General features: G+C 38.3%; 1 protein-coding gene across 2 annotated transcripts; it reads left to right on the forward strand.

Annotated features, from left to right (window-relative positions):
* Window positions 1-4,741: 4,741 nt before the first annotated feature.
* Window positions 4,742-16,570, forward strand: LOC111146255 (protein NipSnap homolog 3A-like). Of its 2 annotated transcripts, XM_022501728.1 has the most exons (6): window positions 4,742-4,852; window positions 7,782-7,992; window positions 9,749-9,904; window positions 12,101-12,250; window positions 15,970-16,056; window positions 16,149-16,570. In XM_022501728.1, exons 1-6 carry the CDS (start codon window positions 4,760-4,762, stop codon window positions 16,223-16,225), a joined length of 774 nt encoding a protein of 257 aa, XP_022357436.1. In that variant the 5' UTR covers window positions 4,742-4,759; the 3' UTR covers window positions 16,226-16,570. The 2 variants fall into 2 exon arrangements, with proteins under 2 accessions (XP_022357436.1, XP_022357437.1); XM_022501729.1 differs by lacking the exon at window positions 12,101-12,250.
* Window positions 16,571-18,671: the final 2,101 nt, after the last annotated feature.

Here is an 18,671-nt window from a genome sequence, read left to right on the forward strand (position 1 = left end):
AAATGACAAAAAAAGTAATAATAAAACTTGAACTCAGGAAGAAGACCCACAACAATAACTAAAAAATAAACATCTGTAATTAATGTCCTCTGAGACAAATTATGAACCCATGAAACAAAAAGAGGATATTAATTCTGATTAAAAAGGGAGAGAGAGAAATAAATAATCTGGGGAAGGCATTAAAAAAAGGAGCTTTTTGGAAATAAATACTGTAAAAGTTTAAGTTTAAAATAAGTGAAAAGATAAAATTGTGGTACTTTATCCCCAAAACCATAAACCAAAAAAGTAGAAATATAAAGTAGTAGAAAGAATAAAATTAGAAGATCAAGTGGAGGTACAATGTTTGAATAACAAAAGTTCCAAAGATGAAGAATGTAAAAATCCAAGAAACAAAAAATTTTCAGGTTTGAAGAGTACCCCCATTATGAGGTTACCCTGAATGAGGAACACCATATGCAAAAAACATCTACTCCATGGCACATTACCGTGAAATTTCAGAACACTAGGAACATAGAGAAAAACATAAAAGGTTCCAAAGAGACTGACAGAAACAAGCAAGTCACGACAAAGAATTAGGAATCAAAATGGCATGAATTTCTTACTAGAAGGTATAAGACAATGGAGCTCTGCCTTCAAAATATAAGGAAAAGTTATTTCCAATGCAGAATTTTGTACCCACCCAAAATATAAATCAAGAGGGCTGGTAGAATAAAACACGTTTTATAGATACAAATCCCAAAGGTTTAATTTCCATGTACCCTGCCCTAAAATTATAAGTTAAAAGAAAAAGAAACAAAATCCAGACAACAGTAAGTCCACAAAGCAAAGGGGATCCTGGAATTACTACCACGCCATCTTAAAGAACTAGTCCTCACTGAAGCAAAAGAACAAAGAACTCTCCAAAGATAACTCTAAAAGAAGAAACTAAAAAGCTGATTAACAGGTTTAATCATATTTGTTACCGAAAGATCCATCACAGCTGCTAACTCAGTAAACAAATGGGTAAGCCCTGGTGCACTGCTATGGCCATTATTCTGTGGAGGCCGAGAAAAATTAAGGACATCCCACCTCAGGTTTAGCCTTAGCACAAGTACAGCCATCTGAGACCCCTGTGCCCAAGGGCTGAACTTTCCCCTACTTTACTTTAGTTCTAAGGACCCCCACACTGCTTTAGTAACAAGAACCCCCACCCTGCTTTGGCTCCAGAGACCCCCACCCTGCTTTAGTAACAGGAAGCCCCACCCTGCTTTGGTTCCAGAAACCCCCACCCTGCTTTAGTAACAGGAACCCATAAACCCTTTAGTAACAGGACCCCTGCCTTAACTAAGCTCGGGGTCCAAGTCACTACTCTGCTGTGTCGGGTGTACTTGGGCCCAAGCTTAAGCTTGTTAAATAAACCCTCGTGTGATTGCATCAGTGTTGGCTCCTTGGTGGTCTCTCAGACGCAAAAACTCGGGTACAACAATTCCATCCCAGCGATTGTGGAGGGGACCGGACAAATTGAACTGGCTGGGTTTGCCAACGCTGTGGGGTTTGCCAACACTGTGGCAGAACAGTCAGATAAACTCAACTTTTGAATTTATCTGAAAAGCCAATAACTCAAGAGATAAGGGTTTGGAAAAGAGAAGGGAGAAAGTTATTTTGGATACTGACAGCCAGGGGAGGTGCGAAGCTCAAGACTTAACAACCAACCTCTCTGCCTCCAAGATGGACACTTAACAATTTCCTAAGGAGAGGATGGTACATGCAAGAGAGCAGGCAGACAGCTTGTGATCATGGGGTAGGGTTGGTATGGTTCAGCCCCTGACCAGGGGCAGAAAGAGGATCCGTGGGTGTGGTCTTCTAGGCATTACATTGCTATAAGAGCTTTACTTGTGTGGCGTTTGGGATGCTCCCAGTCCTTGCACAAAAACTTCATCACGCTTCAAGAAAGTGTGGTAAGAAATAAGCACAGTGGGTTTTAGTTAACAGTATGAGATAGGCAGTCCTGTCTACTTCTGTTTTTAAATGCTGGGGTCTACAGTTGAGGAAGAGGGCTCTGTAGCACATTGAGAGGTATATTTTGGCAAAGGGTTTGGTGACTAATAAATGACAGATATAAGGAAAACAATAGAAAGCAAAGATGGAGGAAAAAAAGGAGTCACACTCCTATTAGGATTACAGGTTATCGGGGCGCCTGGGTGGCTCAGTGAGTTAAATCCTCTGCCTTCCGCTCAGGTCATGATCTCAGGGTTCTGGGATCGAGCCCCACATCGGGCTCTCTGCTCAGCGGGGAGGCTGCTTCCCTTCCTCTCTGCCTGCCTCTCTGCCTACTTGTGATATCTGCCTGTCAAATAAATAAATAAAATCTTTAAAAAAAAAAGATTATTACAGGTTATCATATTATCTCACTGATATGAGGAATTTGAGAAACAAGACAGAGGATCATAAGGGAAGGGAGGGAAAAATGAAACAAGATGAAACCAGAGAGGGAGACAAACTGTAAAAGACTCTTAGGAAACAAATTGAGGGTTGCTGGAGGGGAGTGGGGTAGGAAGGATGGGGTGGCTGGGTGATGGACATTGGGGAGGGTATGTGATATGGTGAGCACTGTGAATTGTATAAGACTGATGAATCACAGACCTGTACCCCTGAAACAAATAATATATTATATGTTAATTTAAAAAAATTACACGTGCAACCCATTTAACAGTAGCTTAAACTAGAAGAGGATTTCTCATGTAAAAGAACTCCAGAGGGGCGCCTGGGTGGCTCAGTGGGTTAAGCCGCTGCCTTCGGCTCAGGTCATGATCTCAGGGTCCTGGGATCGAGTCCCGCATCGGGCTCTCTGCTCAGCAGGGAGCTTGCTTCCCTCTCTCTCTCTGCCTGCCTCTCTGTCTACTTGTGATCTCCGTCTGTCAAATAAATAAATAAAATCTTTAAAAAAAAAAAAAAAAAAGAACTCCAGAGATGGGCAGTCCAAGACTCTCAGCATGGTATTCCATGGTGTCAGAACCTAGGCTGCTTCTCTCCTGTTGTCCCATCTCCAGCATGTGGCCTCTACCTCATAACCCAAGAATTCAAGCCTTTACACCCATATTCCAGCATGCAGAAATAAGGAAGAAACGAAAAAGAGAACTGCCCCTCCTACACTGCTTTAAGATCACTTAGAGTACATTATAAATGCTCCAACACATTACACTGGCCAGAGCTTAGTCACACAGCTGCATCTAGCTACAAGCATTCTATTACTAATTTTTTAAAAAAGAGGGCAGCAGGGAGAATGGATAATGGGAAATAGCTAATAGTCTCTGCTATCCCCTTCCAGTGGAACTTTCCACTGTTCATATCCTACATTGTTTTCTCTCAGAGTATTTATTAATCCCTGATATATTTTTCTCTTTACTGTTAATATTTCCCTCAACCTGTAAATTCCAAAAACAAGGATTATGCCTTTTGCTCACCTCCGTACTCCAGCTTCTGGAAAAGTACCTGAGGCATAGAAGGAAATTTAATAATTAGGGGCCAAATGAGTGAATAAATTGTTAATTCAAGGGAGGGGGCAAAGTCCAAGAAAATAAATTTAAACATAAAGTAAGATCCAGCCCAGGCACAGATTATACTTTGTTTTGTCTCACTTGGTTAAAAACGATGACTATCACCCAGAAAATCTTACTCACTCCCTCTGGAATTATAATTTTAAAAAGCATCCCTCTGAACAGATAATTCAAGTCTTTGAAGAAGGCACAACCAATACAACCACAAGTGATATCACTGTAATAATTCCCTATTCTTGATAGTATAAGCTGTATTATTTCAATGTATACAATAATGTAACTATTGTGTAAGTCTGATTATGCACTGTGTAATTATGTTATATGTAATTAGTAATAAATATGTAAACATTAAATACTATAAATTAATGTGACAATTAATCTGTAATGTACCCATTATCAGATGAGGAAGAGGAGGTTATTTTGAGGGAGTGGTATGTAAGAAACCTAAATCCTCATTTTCCAAGCAACAGACACTATCTAAAATTGAAAATACCAAGACACACCAGAAAAAGCCTGTAATTTAGAGAACGAGAAGAAAGCATCAGAAGAAACAAGTGTTAAATGTTGAAAATAGTTATTCTGGGGACCAATAATCAGGGATAAGGAGAACAAGATCAGAGGTCTGCTGGTATGTTTCAAGGCTTACAAAACTATTTGACTTTTTAATACTAAGTTCGATACATCCACTGCAGTGAGCTCCTGGGAGATACATTAGAAGCCTTATGAGGTCATGCTGGGTGGCGATCGGGGAAAGAGAATGCACTTCATGAGGGAAAATTAAGCCTCCCTGGTCTTTACGTAAATCACCTCGACTAAAGATGAACCACGGCAAAGACCTCCACGATTTTAAATGCACAGCATTATGCGCGCATGCATCATACGCCCTCCTCAAACGCAAGCACTCGCAGTCTGCAAACGAACTCTTAAGAACTGTTGCTCAGCTGCGCGTGGAGATGAGGTGATGAGCTCAGAAATGTTCCCTCTGACGTTGGGGTAAGAGTGTCAGAGGGAACAAGGCCAGGACCACGATACTGGCCGCCCGAACGCACCGGGCACTGGGCCACCGAGCAAGCTAGCCTTCCGGGCGGTGCCCGCGCCTCCGCCACCAGAGGCGGAGCTGAAGCCGCCGAGTCCCGCCCCCGCCTGCGTCCGCCAATAGTCTAGTCGCTGCTCTTTTCCAGGAGGTTAAGTCCTAACAGGAGGAATCTAAGAAAGAGTACCAGATGGCTGTCCTTCCCAGCGCCCGAAGCTCCGCCATGCTTGTCCTCCGAAGCGTCCTGACTAGGGCTCTGGCTGCGCGGAAGCTCGCGCCTCAGGTACCCGCCGCCCAGACGAGCACCAACAGTGCCCTGGTTGGGGGGGTGGGGGGAAAGGAGGGATGTCTGCCAGGAGCCAGTGCTGCCGCGCATGCGCTACTGGGTTCGCTCGCCCAGACGTGCGAGTGCCGCGCATGCGCCCAGTCTGTTCGCGTGCGCAGATCGTTCTAATTCCAGAGAGGGTCCCCTATCCCGGAGCTGGGGCATTCTAGGATACGCGGGTGGAAGGGTGTCGCCAGTCGCGGAGAGTACGCTGGCCAGTGTCGCCTTCCGGCCAGCTCTCAAGGACCCGTGAACAGGACGTCTGTGACCTAGGTGCCAGGCGGCCCTGAGGACACTACTGAAGCTCTGGTGCTCCGTATTTGCTTCCCAGCCGCTCAGCTTTCGGCACGTTGGGGCCCTGCCCGGTGCCTGCTGGTCTATCCTTTCCTATTGATTTTGTTGTTTGACAAGCCACCGCCGCCTCTAGACCTAAGGTAGAGGAGAAATAGGTCAACCAGCTCCTGGCAAAAAAAACAAAAAACAAAAAACCCCGGCCTCCCTGTGTTTAAACGAAACGTGCATAACTTCCGAGCATTTTGCAGAGAACCTTGAAGAGATGGGCCAGGGTGCCGGTGGTGGAACGTCCTGCCCACTGCCTCTTGGGGGGGGGGGGGGGTGTCCAAGCCAGGAACCAAGTAGCAAACATGACTATGACAACCTCATTTAACCTCCGATGAAAAACGTACATAATAGATTTTTGTGTTTCAGCCTTATCTGTCGGGGCTTGGCCTATTCTGTGCATCTACAGGTTTTTTCCCCTCTGATATTTAGGCTTGTACTTTTCTCGAAGGGGACAAGCGGAAGGGGATGAACCTACTCTAGAGACAGATTTTCTGCTGAAGACTGAGGAACCAACGATGGCCTGTTCACCCAAGATTAGCAATCCAGTCTTTAATGTTTCCTGATTCTCACTCTACAGGGGCAGGGCCAAGAGTTATTCCCGACAACTTTATTCTGAACTTTGATTATTACATGCCAGCCAGTGGGTCTCATAAATGAATTGGAAGTCAGTGCTATGGAAAATCAGCCCTTATTTGGAGATAAGGGAGCCTAGAACACTAATGAATCCTACCCCAGAATCCTTGTAGTTTCTGCCCTTAACAAAAGTCACCTCCCCTTAAGCACATTCACTTATCTCACTTACTGTTGTTTTCCCATTCCGTGGGCTTTTCCCTCTTACTGTTTCTTCTTTGGAAAATAAAAATACATGCCTTTGACCTCATATTTGTTTCCAAATACAAACACCCTGAAAAAATGACTTAAAAGCAATTGTTATAAATACCACACTGTTCCGTTATATTTTATTTATAATACTTTTTGAACTATAATATTGGGCAGTTGTTTATTTGGATAACATTCTCATATTAAAAAGTGGTTAAAATGACACAAAAAGCATGTCCAGCAAAAACAGAAGTATCTGCAGTAGTTTTTGGAGGGAATACTTGCTTTCCAAGTAAGCTTAGACACTTGGGCAGTAGGAACCTAACTCAGGAGACATGAATGGAATAAACTCAATTATATAATTATAATTACAAAATTATTCATAAATACATAGACAACTGTGTGTTTTAACCTAAATTATGTCAGATAAAGAAGCCTACTGGTTTCATTTGATGTACCAGGTAGTCACATAAGCCCAAAATTTGTCCATAGCTTTGTACCAAAGCTTTTGATTAATAAGCTTCATGAAACAAAACAAAACAAAACTTCGTGAAACTGGTTCATGATAACCAAACCTACAGTAAAGAATTTACAAATGAAAATGCCATAGGACTGTGTGGGTGTGAGTATATACACATGCACATGTATTTATACACAGGATAATCTCTAGTGAAGCATTTCCTTTTTTTTTTTTTTTTTAAGATTTTATTTATTTATTTGACAGAGATCGCAAGTAGGCAGAGAGGCAGACAGAGAGAGGAGGAAGCAGGCTCCCTGCTGAGCAGAGAGCCCGATGATGCGGGGCTCAATCCCAGGACCCTGGGATCACAACTGGAGCTGAAGGCAGAGGCTTTAACCCACTGAGCCACCCAGGTGCCACTCTAGTGAGGCATTTCCTATCTAAAGTTTATTCAGATTTGGAGGCCTAGATTAGAAGAAAACTTTATATGGGTAGCCTACAATTAATACAACAAGAACTAAGGTTCTTCAGGGATATTTTCATCAATCTGATAAAATTGGATGGGTTAAATGCCCTTCTTCACATTGCATCTGTAATTAAACCTAATAATGATTCAGACAATTCTAATTCATTGATTTTTCCTTTACAGCATTCATACAGTCGACCAGTATGTTAAAATGCAGTTGAATAGATAGTAACAGTCCATTCCTATCTTTTACCAGTGATCTGCTTCGTTGGATTTGGGAAATACTTTGACCTGAATAGCAATTTTTATTTTTAAGAAAAACCTAAAAGGGAATTTTTTGATAGTAAACACATTTCCATTTTACTTGCCAAAACACCTGCATATTTTATAAAGTTCACTTAAATGTGTAATTGTGACATGTATAGTATTGACTAAAAATGGAATATTGGCTAAATATTGGCTAAATAAATAATCTGCAAGTTTATTAGAATCCTAGTTGTAGTTCTTGAGTAAAGGACTTTTATTAAGACCTCTGTGCCTTCTCATGATTAAATTTCATGAAAAAGTGGCTGACAGTGGATCGCCACTAAGAAACAGTAACTATATGTTCAGCATACTTAAGGTTAGTTATTTTTATTGACATTTCTCTAAACAAATGTCTAAGGAGAGATCACAAAAGAAGTACAAACGTGGATTATGAGTCTAATGCATGCCCTTTGTTTCTAGATTCAGATATGGTTGTAATAATATTATAAACTCTACCTTTCCAAAATATTTAAATTTGCTGTATCTGTCTTCAGGTGTGCTCATCTTTTGCTACGGGCCCAAGACAATATGATGGAACATTCTATGAATTTCGTACTTATTGCCTTAAGCCCTCAAAGATGAATGAGTTTCTGGAAAATACTAAGAAAAACATACATCTTCGGACAGCTCACTCTGAATTGGTTGGCTTCTGGAGTGTAGAATTTGGAGGCCAAGTGAATAAAGTGTTTCATATTTGGAAGTATGGTATGATTTTTTCCAGCTGTGGGGTTCAGTATCGATTTTCATTCTGTTAAATGTTACTTAACGCTTAGCTCTTGAATTTAAATTAGTATAAATGCCCACGGGTTAAAATAAACTTTTAAAAAGGGGAACAGCAGCAAAAAATGAATTCTGACTCCTTCTCCCGGTGGTACCCCTTTAACAATCCTTTGCCCAAATTCTTATGTTACCATAAATGGGAAAGTGTGGCATCTCATATTTCAAATCATAAATTTCTGAGATAGACTTTAATTCTCAGAAAAATTATACAGTGGTTTGTCATAAAGATGATTTATGAAAAAAAATTAAAGCAGTGATTGTAAGAGCTCAAGTAAATTAAGATCATAAAGGAAGATAGAGTTATTTTTTCTTATTGTTGAAGCTATGGCTGGATATCTGGATTTTGGTAGCAACAATTCAGATATGTAGGGGCTTTGGAGTAGTAGAGGTTGATGGGGATGATAATTAACTTCTAGGCCTCACCCACCACTGAGATTTAATAAGTTGTTATATTGAGAAAACCATATCGGTGTCATTTGTGCATTCCAGGGTTTCAGGAAATTCTCTGTCATTGTGCTGTTACAGGGAAGTAAAGCCAATCAGAGTTCTCCCCATATTGAAGTTGATTTACCCCTGGTTTAATAGTCAAAGAAGAACAGGTTGCTCAAATCCCCACGATGTTTGTTACTCGAGTGTCTAATTTTTGTGAAGTCCACGTCAGAACTTAATGAAATCCAGAGAATTTCAATACTTTCATTTAGTGTTTGATCATCAGTGTCCAAAACTTAATAGTCATTAAATACTTTACTATGAAAAGTGTCATTCCATAGTTATCATGGCCCTAGTTTAGGGGTTTCCCGTATTGTTATAGAATAAACCCATTGAAACACAATTTATGCTTTAATGTGCCACCGGTGAACTCAGGTCCTGTTAAAAAAAAAAAAATCATTAGAAAAATCCTGATATAACTCACTTAAGCTCTAAGATCCCCAATATAAACCATAGAAAACGCCTTTACCATTAATTTTAATGAGACCCTAGTGCAGTACTAGGCCTAAATGTTTAGTAAATGTGTAAATAACAAACATAAGAGAAATAAATACTGGGTAAAAAGAATGGTGATGATAAGAAAGAGAATCAGCACTCTTTCTTTGGAAGCTGTTCAAAGAGGAGGCTTAAAAAGCACATCTTCCCTTCATTTGTGTTAAATTTAATTCAGAGTATACATTGACCTGACCACTCACCATCACCACCAAGGAAAAAATAGTCTTTCTTTAAATGGGCACTATCATTTAAATGCCTCAAATAATAAGAATAATTAATATATGTTGAGTGCTGTCTAGGTGCCAAATACTGCTCAGAGCCCCTCTCATGTACTAATTTATGTATTCTTCACAACAACCCTGGAGGGAGATACTATGTCATTATCCCCCTTTCACAGAGTAAGAAACAGGAACAGAAAGATTCAGTAACTTAACCTAAGTCACACAAATACCTACAGTGGTAGAACCAATAAACCCCACTACACAACATTATCATTAGTTGTTTAAATTTCTACTCCCCTTTTAGACCATGAGAAACTTGAGGACAGATGTCACATCTATTTATGTTGATAGCTCCAGGGATAGAACGGTGTCCTTAAGTGGCCCGCATGAACATTTGCTGAATTGAATGAAATCCAAAAGAGATAGAGGTGATTTTAATTAAGTTTTTATTTTTCTTACTCCTTTTCATCCCCTAGATAATTTTGCCCATCGAACTGAAGTTCGGAAAGCTGTGGCCAAGGATAAGGAATGGCAACAATCTCTCACTCCAAATCTGGGTCTTATAGATAAACAAGAGATAGAGATTACTTACCTGGTGCCCTGGTGCAAATTAGAAAAGCCTGCAAAAGAAGGTAAACCCTTCCCCCTTCATTACTTTGAATTCTGATGGAGAAAAAATATTTCAAGCTATAAAAACTTAACTTCCAGGGGTACCTGGGTGGCTTAGTTGGTTGAGCGTCTGACTCTTGATCTCAGCTCAGGTCTTGATCCCAGGGTTGTGAGTTTGGGCCCCATGTTGGGCTCCACACTGGGCATGGAGTCTACTTAAAAAAGTAAACTTCCCTTGGGAAAAGTAATGCTGTGTTTTATACAGGAATATATTATGATTATAGAGATGAATAAATTTTAGATCTTTGCTTATTAAAACAATGAGCACTGAATGATGAAGTTTTTTTTCCAGTTTGGAAAAGCTCTTAAAATTGAGGTATAAATATAAAAAGTTGACGCGGGGAGTAAAGGTTGAAAATTTGGGGGTTAGGTGAAAGATGACGTATGAAATTTTGTTATAGTTTGGTATTTTTTAAACACAAATTACAGCTAATCTTGAATTATTAAGGGATATCTTTGCCTGTAAGACTGTGTTAGGGGAATGAATTAAACTGTTAAGCTGTATTACTGTAATTTAACATTTTTGTTTTCCTTTTATTTCTCATTTTGAAAATAATTACTAAAGATTTCTCTTCTTGCTGATTTTATTTTCTTGCTCATTTAAGGAAGCATTTACCTTAAAATTGTTTTAAACAAAAGTCATATTTTTAGAAGTATTAATTAACTTAAATGTTATTTTATTTCCCCCATTTTTCCTAACTTTGTAGTGTATATTAGAGTATAAGAGATTCAAAAGTCTTATTTGAATCCTTATCCACCTAGACCTCTCCACAGGCTTCCAGCACTATCTAAAAACTAAGTGACTTCTTAGACAATGTCAAATCCTGGTTCTCTTCTTCTGTGTTGTTCATAACCCTTTAATAACTTTGTGCTTTTCTCCTTTTTCTTCTCAAAGCTACTTGTCCCCTAGTTCCTCTTCCTCTACCTTCCCCATACTTGTGATCAGAAGGCAAATGCTTTTCAAGTATTTACCTGGATATTTAGGAACAATAAAATCATTTCCTCCAGTTGTTTCAGTTTTTATTACCCCCGCTCATAAACTCAGACATCACTGGATCCATCGTTTGTTCCATTAGAAATGTAATCTTATAGGGGGAAATTATATAAACAAAAAGTATTTCCCCTCAAAATTGGAAAGAAGAGGAAATACAAGAGATTAGAAAATGCTTTTCTTATTCATTTCTTTTTTTTTTTTTTTAGATTTTATTTATTTATTTGACAGAGAGAAATCACAAGTAGGCAGAGAGGCAGGCAGAGAGAGAGGAGAAAGCAGGCTCCCCGCCGAGCAGAAAGCCCGATGTGGGGCCTGAACCCAGGACCCGGGATCATGACCCAAGCCGAAGGCAGGGGCTTAACCCACTGAGCCCCTCAGGCACCCCTCTTATTCATTTCTTATCCAAAAGTGCAGATTCAGGGAGCTCAGAAATCCTAGCCCTTCTATAAATGTTCAATATTTGTTTTATTAACAGAGTTTATAGATTAAAAATATTTCATGGGCACCTGGGTGGCTCAGTGGGTTAAAGCCTCTGCCTTCGGCTCAGGTCATGAGCCCAGGGTTCTGGGATCGAGCACTGAGTCGGGCTCTCTGCTCGGCAGGCAGTCTGCTTCCCTTCCTCTCTTTCTGCCTATCTCTCTGCCTACTTGTAATCTATGTCTGTCAAAAAATAAAATAAAATCTTTAAAAAAAAAAATATTTCAGGGGTACCTGGGTGGCTCAGATGGCTAAGCATCTGCCTTCGGCTAAGGTCATGATCTCCAGGTCTGGGGATCAAGACCCACAGCAGGCTCCCTGCTCACTGGGGAGTCTGCTTCTCCTCTTCCCTCTGCCTCTCCACCTGCTGGTGCTCTCCCTCTGTCTCTCTCTCTCATGAATAAATAAGATCTTTAAAAAAAAAATCTCAGATAATAGCTTAATAGACCTTCCCTTTTTTGTTATTCTGTATAAGCTTAACAACTGATCCTTAAACTTGGACAAGGACTTTCAAAACATAAAAGCAAGGAAAACTAATGACATAATCCATAAATATATCTACATACCATGTACATATGTATGATCTTCCAAATCGGTGTATGTAGATTAGCCTTCCAGTGGAATTGGACTAACCTGATTAGAAATTTCTTGAACATCTTTTGTAAAATTATTTTTCTCCCTACTCTAGGAGTCTACGAACTGGTTAGTTTTCAGATGAAGCCCGGCGGGCCAGCTCTATGGGGCGACGCATTTAAAAGGGCAATTAATGCCCATGTGGATCTAGGCTACTCAAAACTAATTGGCGTTTTCCACACAGAATATGGAGAACTCAACAGAGGTATAGTTGTCTATTTCTTCTATGAAACTACAAAGTATGTTGGTGATCTATTAAGTTTCTTGGGTCAGTTTGTCTCTTTTTTCCATTATGGTATATGTTTACATTTTTATTGCCAAATTTTTAGGGTTTTTAATAATTTGAAGGGTTGAAAAAAAACCTGATTTATATCTTATTTGTTTGGGATGTTAACACCTCATAAAGCCTTTTTCAAATGAAATATCATGCCTTCCATGACTCATCAAAGTGATTAAAAAAACTGCAAAGAGCCTCAAGAAAATACCTGTTCTTTCATCCTTTTTTTCCTCTAAGTATATTTTTATTGACTTTTTAAAATAATATTACTTGGGGTAAAGAGATCATCTTGAATGAAAAAGTAGTACATATTTTTGCACATACTAAATAGATGGACATGCCTTAAGGGGAGAAAATATTTCCCCCTCCTTAGAGATAATACTGTTAACATTGTGGTCTTTATATGTCATCTACATATATGTGTGTATGTATTTTTATAAATACATATAAATATGTGTGTATACATATATATATGTATATATATGACATAGGAGTAAGAAAACCAAAATGTTAGTTGATATATTCACATGCTAGAAATAATGCATGTCCATGATTTATAATGACCTCTTAACACTTCAGTGTGGCTATACACAGCTTATGGGTAAATATACATACCTGAATTTATTTATTTACTTTTAAAGTTTATTTATTTACGTAATCTCTGTGCCCAATGTGGGGCTCAAACTCACAACCGTGAGTTCAAGTCACTTGCTCCACTGACTGAGCTAGGCAGGTGCCCCATGAATTTATTTTTAAGACATATATCTGGGGCATTTAACTTTTAAAGTAGAAAGTTACTGCAGTCAGAATTTCAGAGAGTTTTTTATGGCAAACCCTTAAAAATGTATGTAAAGTTCATCTGGAAGGATAAATGACTAAGAATAGCTAATAAAATATTTGAAAGACTCATCGTATTGATTTGCCTCCTTAACTTCCTATTTAATGTCTAATGGACATCTCAGACCTAACACACTCAAAGCTGAGCTTCTGATCTTAACCCAGAAATGTAACTTCTAGTAGTATATCCTAAGAAAATAATCAGAATATACAGAAAAGGTTATTTTTAAGTTGGAAACTATATCAAGAGGAGAAAAACTATGAAAATCATTAGATGTCTATCTCACACCATATACAAAACTGGAATCCAAATGGATTATATAGATTTAAGTGTAGACAAAACGTAGTTACAGAATTACTAAAATAAAATATAAATGTATAAAATAACATATAAAATGTGTGGGTTTTTTTTTAAAGATTTTATTTATTTATTTGACAGACAGAGATCACAAGTAGGCATAGAGGCAAGCAGAGAGAAAGAGGAAGGGAAGCAGGCTTCCCGCCGAGCAGAGAGGCCGATGCGGGGCTCAATCCCAGGACCCCGGGACCATGACCCGAGCCGAAGGCAGAGGCTTTAACCCACCGAGCCATCCAGGGGCCCCTAAAATGTGTTTAATAATATGGATGAGAACTGTATTTCTAAGCCAAAAAACAAATGAAGGAACAATAAAGGAAAAAAATCAATTGATGATTTTATTTTTAAAAAATTTTTTTAAAGATTTTATTTATTTATTTGATAGACAGAGATCACAAGTAGGCAGACAGACAGGCAGAGAGAGAGAGGAGGAAGCAGGCTCCCTGCAGAGCAGAGAGCCCAATGCGGGGCTCGATCCCAGGACCCCAGGATCATGATCCAAGCCGAAGGCAGAGGCTCCAACCCACTGAGCCACCCAGGTGCCCCTGACTCTATTTTAAAAAGCGCACTCTTTCTGCATGCCCAAAACACCATAAATGAAATTCAAAAGCAAAAAGAAAAATGAAGACTTATGCAAAGTTAGATATGCACATGACTACTAAATGTATATATTATAGAAGATACAGATTAAGATAATAATGAGATATCATTTTTACCTAATAAAGACATATTTATATATAGTATTTCATAGGTTGGAAAAATAAGTACTTAGATACTGTATAGAGTCATACTGTGTTAATCTTTAACTTCCCCAAGATTTGGCAATATAAATAAAAAGCTTTAATTTTTAAATTATTTTTGCCAATATTCTAGGAAATATGCATAGGTGTGTAGTGTGTTAGGTTATATAGGAAAGAAGTTTGAAAGGATGTAAATGATATTCATGATAAGGTTAATGTTTATTAAGTCTATTTTTTATAATGGACATCTATAACTTTTATAAGAAAAAAACTACTGAAAACGTGTGCACACTTTTTAATCTTAAATTACCTCTCAGCATAGGAGATAATAATAGGCTGAGTATAAATCAGGACATAATTTCTGGAGGACAGTATATAATATGTATGCTGTACATGTAGAAATATATACAAAATATTCTTTGGTTCTCTCAGTTCAAATTTTAGAGTTCATATTGAGGAAATAATCAGAACCAAACTGCCTGGCTTTAAATCCCAGCTCCACCACCTACCTGCCCTCTTTGTGACGTCACATGAGTTTCTTCACCTTATGTGCCTTAAATTGCTAATCGGTAAAATATGGATAATAATACCCTAAGATTATTGTGAAAATTAAATGAGTTAATACATGCAAAACTTTTAGAACCAAGCCTGGCACAAAGTAAGCACCCCAAAAATGTCAGTAGTAGTTGTCTTTGACATTATTATTATTACAGCTACACATATAGCTCCTACTCTAAGGAAGTTTATGTCAGCATTGTTTACAATAAGGAAATGTTGGAAACAATGTGGTATGACCCCATGTTTGTATGTATGTAATATACTTATAACACACAAACACACATCATATAGGTCCTATACCTTATATAGTGTACACACTTTATGTATATAAACATGTAAACATATAAAAATACATATGTACATAAATATAGAAAGAGATGCACCAAAATAGGAAAGTGGTTATTTTCGGATGGTAGAATAGAAATGATTCCTGCTTTCTGTTTATCTGCATTTTCCAAAATCTACATGACTAACGTATATTATGTTTAATTATTTAAAAAATCCATTATTTTATAGGATCCTGAAATATTTTGAATAATATAAATAATCAACAATAAAGGGTTGGGATTTAAAAAGTTGTCACATAGTGACATAAAAAGGAATTCACATAGTCATTAAAAATTAAAGTTACTGCCATGGAAAACAATAAGCAGTATTGATTTTTAAAAATACTAAGCATAATATACAGTACGACCCTAATCTGATTTTACTCATGTTTTTAAAAGAAATACACTAAATATCAGTAGAGGTTTTCTCTGGGTTGTTAAAATCATGTTACTTTTAATTTTCTTCTTTGTATTTTCCAAATTTTCAGTAATAAACATTTTTTATAATCTTTTTTTTAAATAAAGTAAAACATGGTAGGAAGTCATAAAACTTGGGTCTAGCCTTGATTGTGTCTTTCGTGATGTTACTTACTTTTTTTTCCAGCTTTTCTTTTCTTCATCTGTAAAACTAGTTTTATTAATTAATTTATAAATTTGTCTCACAAATCTCTGACCCCCTCTGAAATCTTATTACTAACATACTTAATTTTACCTTTTTGATATTCACTATTTTGATTTAAAAAACAAGACTTAATGTTTCTGATTAGTTTTTCTGTATTTCTTGTAGTAACGCCATAGTCTTTAGAAGCCCTTTTTGGTTTATTTCTGCAGTTCACGTTCTTTGGTGGAACGAGAGTGCAGACAGTCGTGCAGCCGGGCGACATCAGTCTCATGAGGATCCCAGGGTTGTGGCAGCTGGTAAGCTATTTCACGAGGCATGAAGTATTCGTACAACAAATTTGATTCGGTCAATAACTTTATATGCCTTCTTATGAAATGTGTTTTTCCAGTTCGGGAGAGTGTCAATTACCTCGTGTCTCAGCAGAATATGCTTCTGATTCCTACATCATTTTCACCTTTGAAATAGTTTTCCATTGAAATACGAAGCGTCGCATTAACTGCTCTAAGATGTGTCTGCTAATGGTGCTTAAATTCTCCTAAGAAATTCTCACTTGTATTTGAAGAAGGTGGTAAGTTAATCTTTTGTGTCTCTGCACTTCTAAAGCCAGCTCTGTGCTTCCTTCCTGTTCCTCTCCACCCCAGCAAGTAGTTCTGTTCATTTTCCCCTTGGCATTTCAGTGTCTGTTACACATTAGAAACAGTTGCTACTACTTGATGATCTTGATTTTTCACTGGTTTCAGAATATCTCTTATATTCTGTTTTGACAACCCTTTGCTTTTATATTTTATATTCAAATGATTTTACATTTTGTACCTGATATTTTAAAATTTATATATAATGTCTATTCATGTCAATTTTTTCTGAGTTTTTTTCTTTTTTTTTGCTCAGTAGGTTTATTTTGTGATCAAATGGGAGTCTTTAGAATCTAAGGTCAACGAGCCCCGCATTGGGCTCTCTGCTTGGCGGGGAGCCTGCTTCCTCCTCTCTCTCTCTGCCTGCCTCTCTGCCTACTTGTGATCTCTCTCTCTCTCTTTGTCGAATAAATAAATAGATGTCTTTAAAAAAAAAAAGAATCTTAGATCAAATATATTTCTTTACCTTGGCAAAGTACAGTATCACCTGTATCATCTGTATTAATTATGGTTTTCACATTAATTATGAGTCACTCTAACTTGGAAAATACTGTAATTAGGTCTCTGTTAAAGACTTTGGAAGACTTGTTTTATATACTGAAATGTGTTCATTTAACAGTTAATTTTTTGTTCATTTTGGATTACTAACAAAGATACTTGGGACACCTATTTGTTTTAAAAATATCTATGGTTATGAGAATGGTTGCCTGAATAAAAGCCTACATACCCATTCTGCAAATTTTTTTTGTGTTTCATATTTATACTGTCTTCTCTAGAACTTACACTGTGTTGCTATAGGGTAGTGTCACAGTAACAATTTCACAGCTTTACTGTAGATGTTAAGTTACATCAAGAAGATAACATAATAATAATCCCAGAAAGTTTTCAGGACCACCACAGATCCTAGGGTTTTTCTTGAAACACCTTTAATATCCATTTTAGTTGAGTGCACCTGCCTTCTAAAACTAGGTTTAGTAATTACAAGCTCTCTCTCTCGAGTCTATATTTAGAGCTATCTTATTTTGTGTTTCTAAAAGTATAAAATAGTAAATCATGAATTAGCTGTCTTAAGGGAAACTTGGAAAATAAAGTACAGCAGAAGACTGTGGAGAGAAGAAATGTTTAAAGGGTTAAAGATAACAAAAAAATTGAAAAGTGAGATGGTGTTCAGGTGCAACCTGCACTATTGACAGACAAGAATCCAGATAAAAGCTTTGTGATCCAGCTAGTGGCATGTTTCCTGCTTCACAGTAAAGCAGAGCTCTCAGTAGACTGACGTATATTCCCCGTCTTTACCTCTTACTCTTCCCTCAACCTGATCCTTGTCTCCTGAAAGGACTCTTCTCAAGGGCACCAGGGACCTCTCTCTTACCAAAGTCAGTCATTTTCTCTGCCTTTACCTTGCTAATCTTCTCAGCAGTGTTGGACACAACTGACCACGTTTGCCTTTCTGAAACACTTGATTCTGAGCTTCAGTATATGGCGTCATACTCAGATAATCCTCCTCACCGGCCAGACCCTCTCTTTCCTTTGCTGGCGTCTCTTCAGATGTGGGTAGGATCTCAGGAATGTTCTCTTATCTTCGTTCTCTCTAGATCAGCTCATTTAGTCGAAAGGCTTAAATACCATACATGTGGGGATGACTTACACATTTTTATCTTCCTTCCCATCATTGTTCCTGAGCACCAGACTGCTGTATGAATGGCCCTTTTAGCACAACCATCTACCTAGTTTGGGCCACAAACTAGAAGTCACCTTGATAGCTCTCTTGCCCTCAACCTCTACATGGTGCTTGTCGGCAATTCCTGTGGGCTTTGTCTTTAAAATAGATCCTGAACAATACTCTTCCTCCCTTTGTCTACTGCTATACCCTTGCTCAATCCACCAACATCTGTTAGCCTCCTTACTGTCCCTTCTCCCCACACAGCCAGCATTCTTTCTGAAAGTGATTACATCAAACCATTACCTTGTTTAAAACTCTCCAGTGGTTCCTCATTGCCACTAACAGTAAAATACAGATACCTTAACATGGCCTGCGAGGCCCTATAGGTTCTGGTTTCTGCCCCTTCCACCACTTGAGACATTGGGATCCTCTCCCTCCTTCCCCAACCTGCCAAGCTTTTTCCCACTTGGAGCTTTTGCACCAGGTATTCTTTCTTCCAGGAACATTCTCTCTGACCCCCTTCAAATGTTGACTCCTGCTTATTTGATCAGATCTGAGCTCAAATGTCACTCTTCAGGCACCATTTCTGACTCATCTCCATCACTAACTTATTACC

Source organism: Enhydra lutris, unplaced genomic scaffold, assembly GCF_002288905.1.
Source record: "Enhydra lutris kenyoni isolate GAN:26980312 unplaced genomic scaffold, ASM228890v2 scaffoldscaffold13, whole genome shotgun sequence".
Classification (NCBI taxonomy): domain Eukaryota; kingdom Metazoa; phylum Chordata; class Mammalia; order Carnivora; family Mustelidae; genus Enhydra; species Enhydra lutris.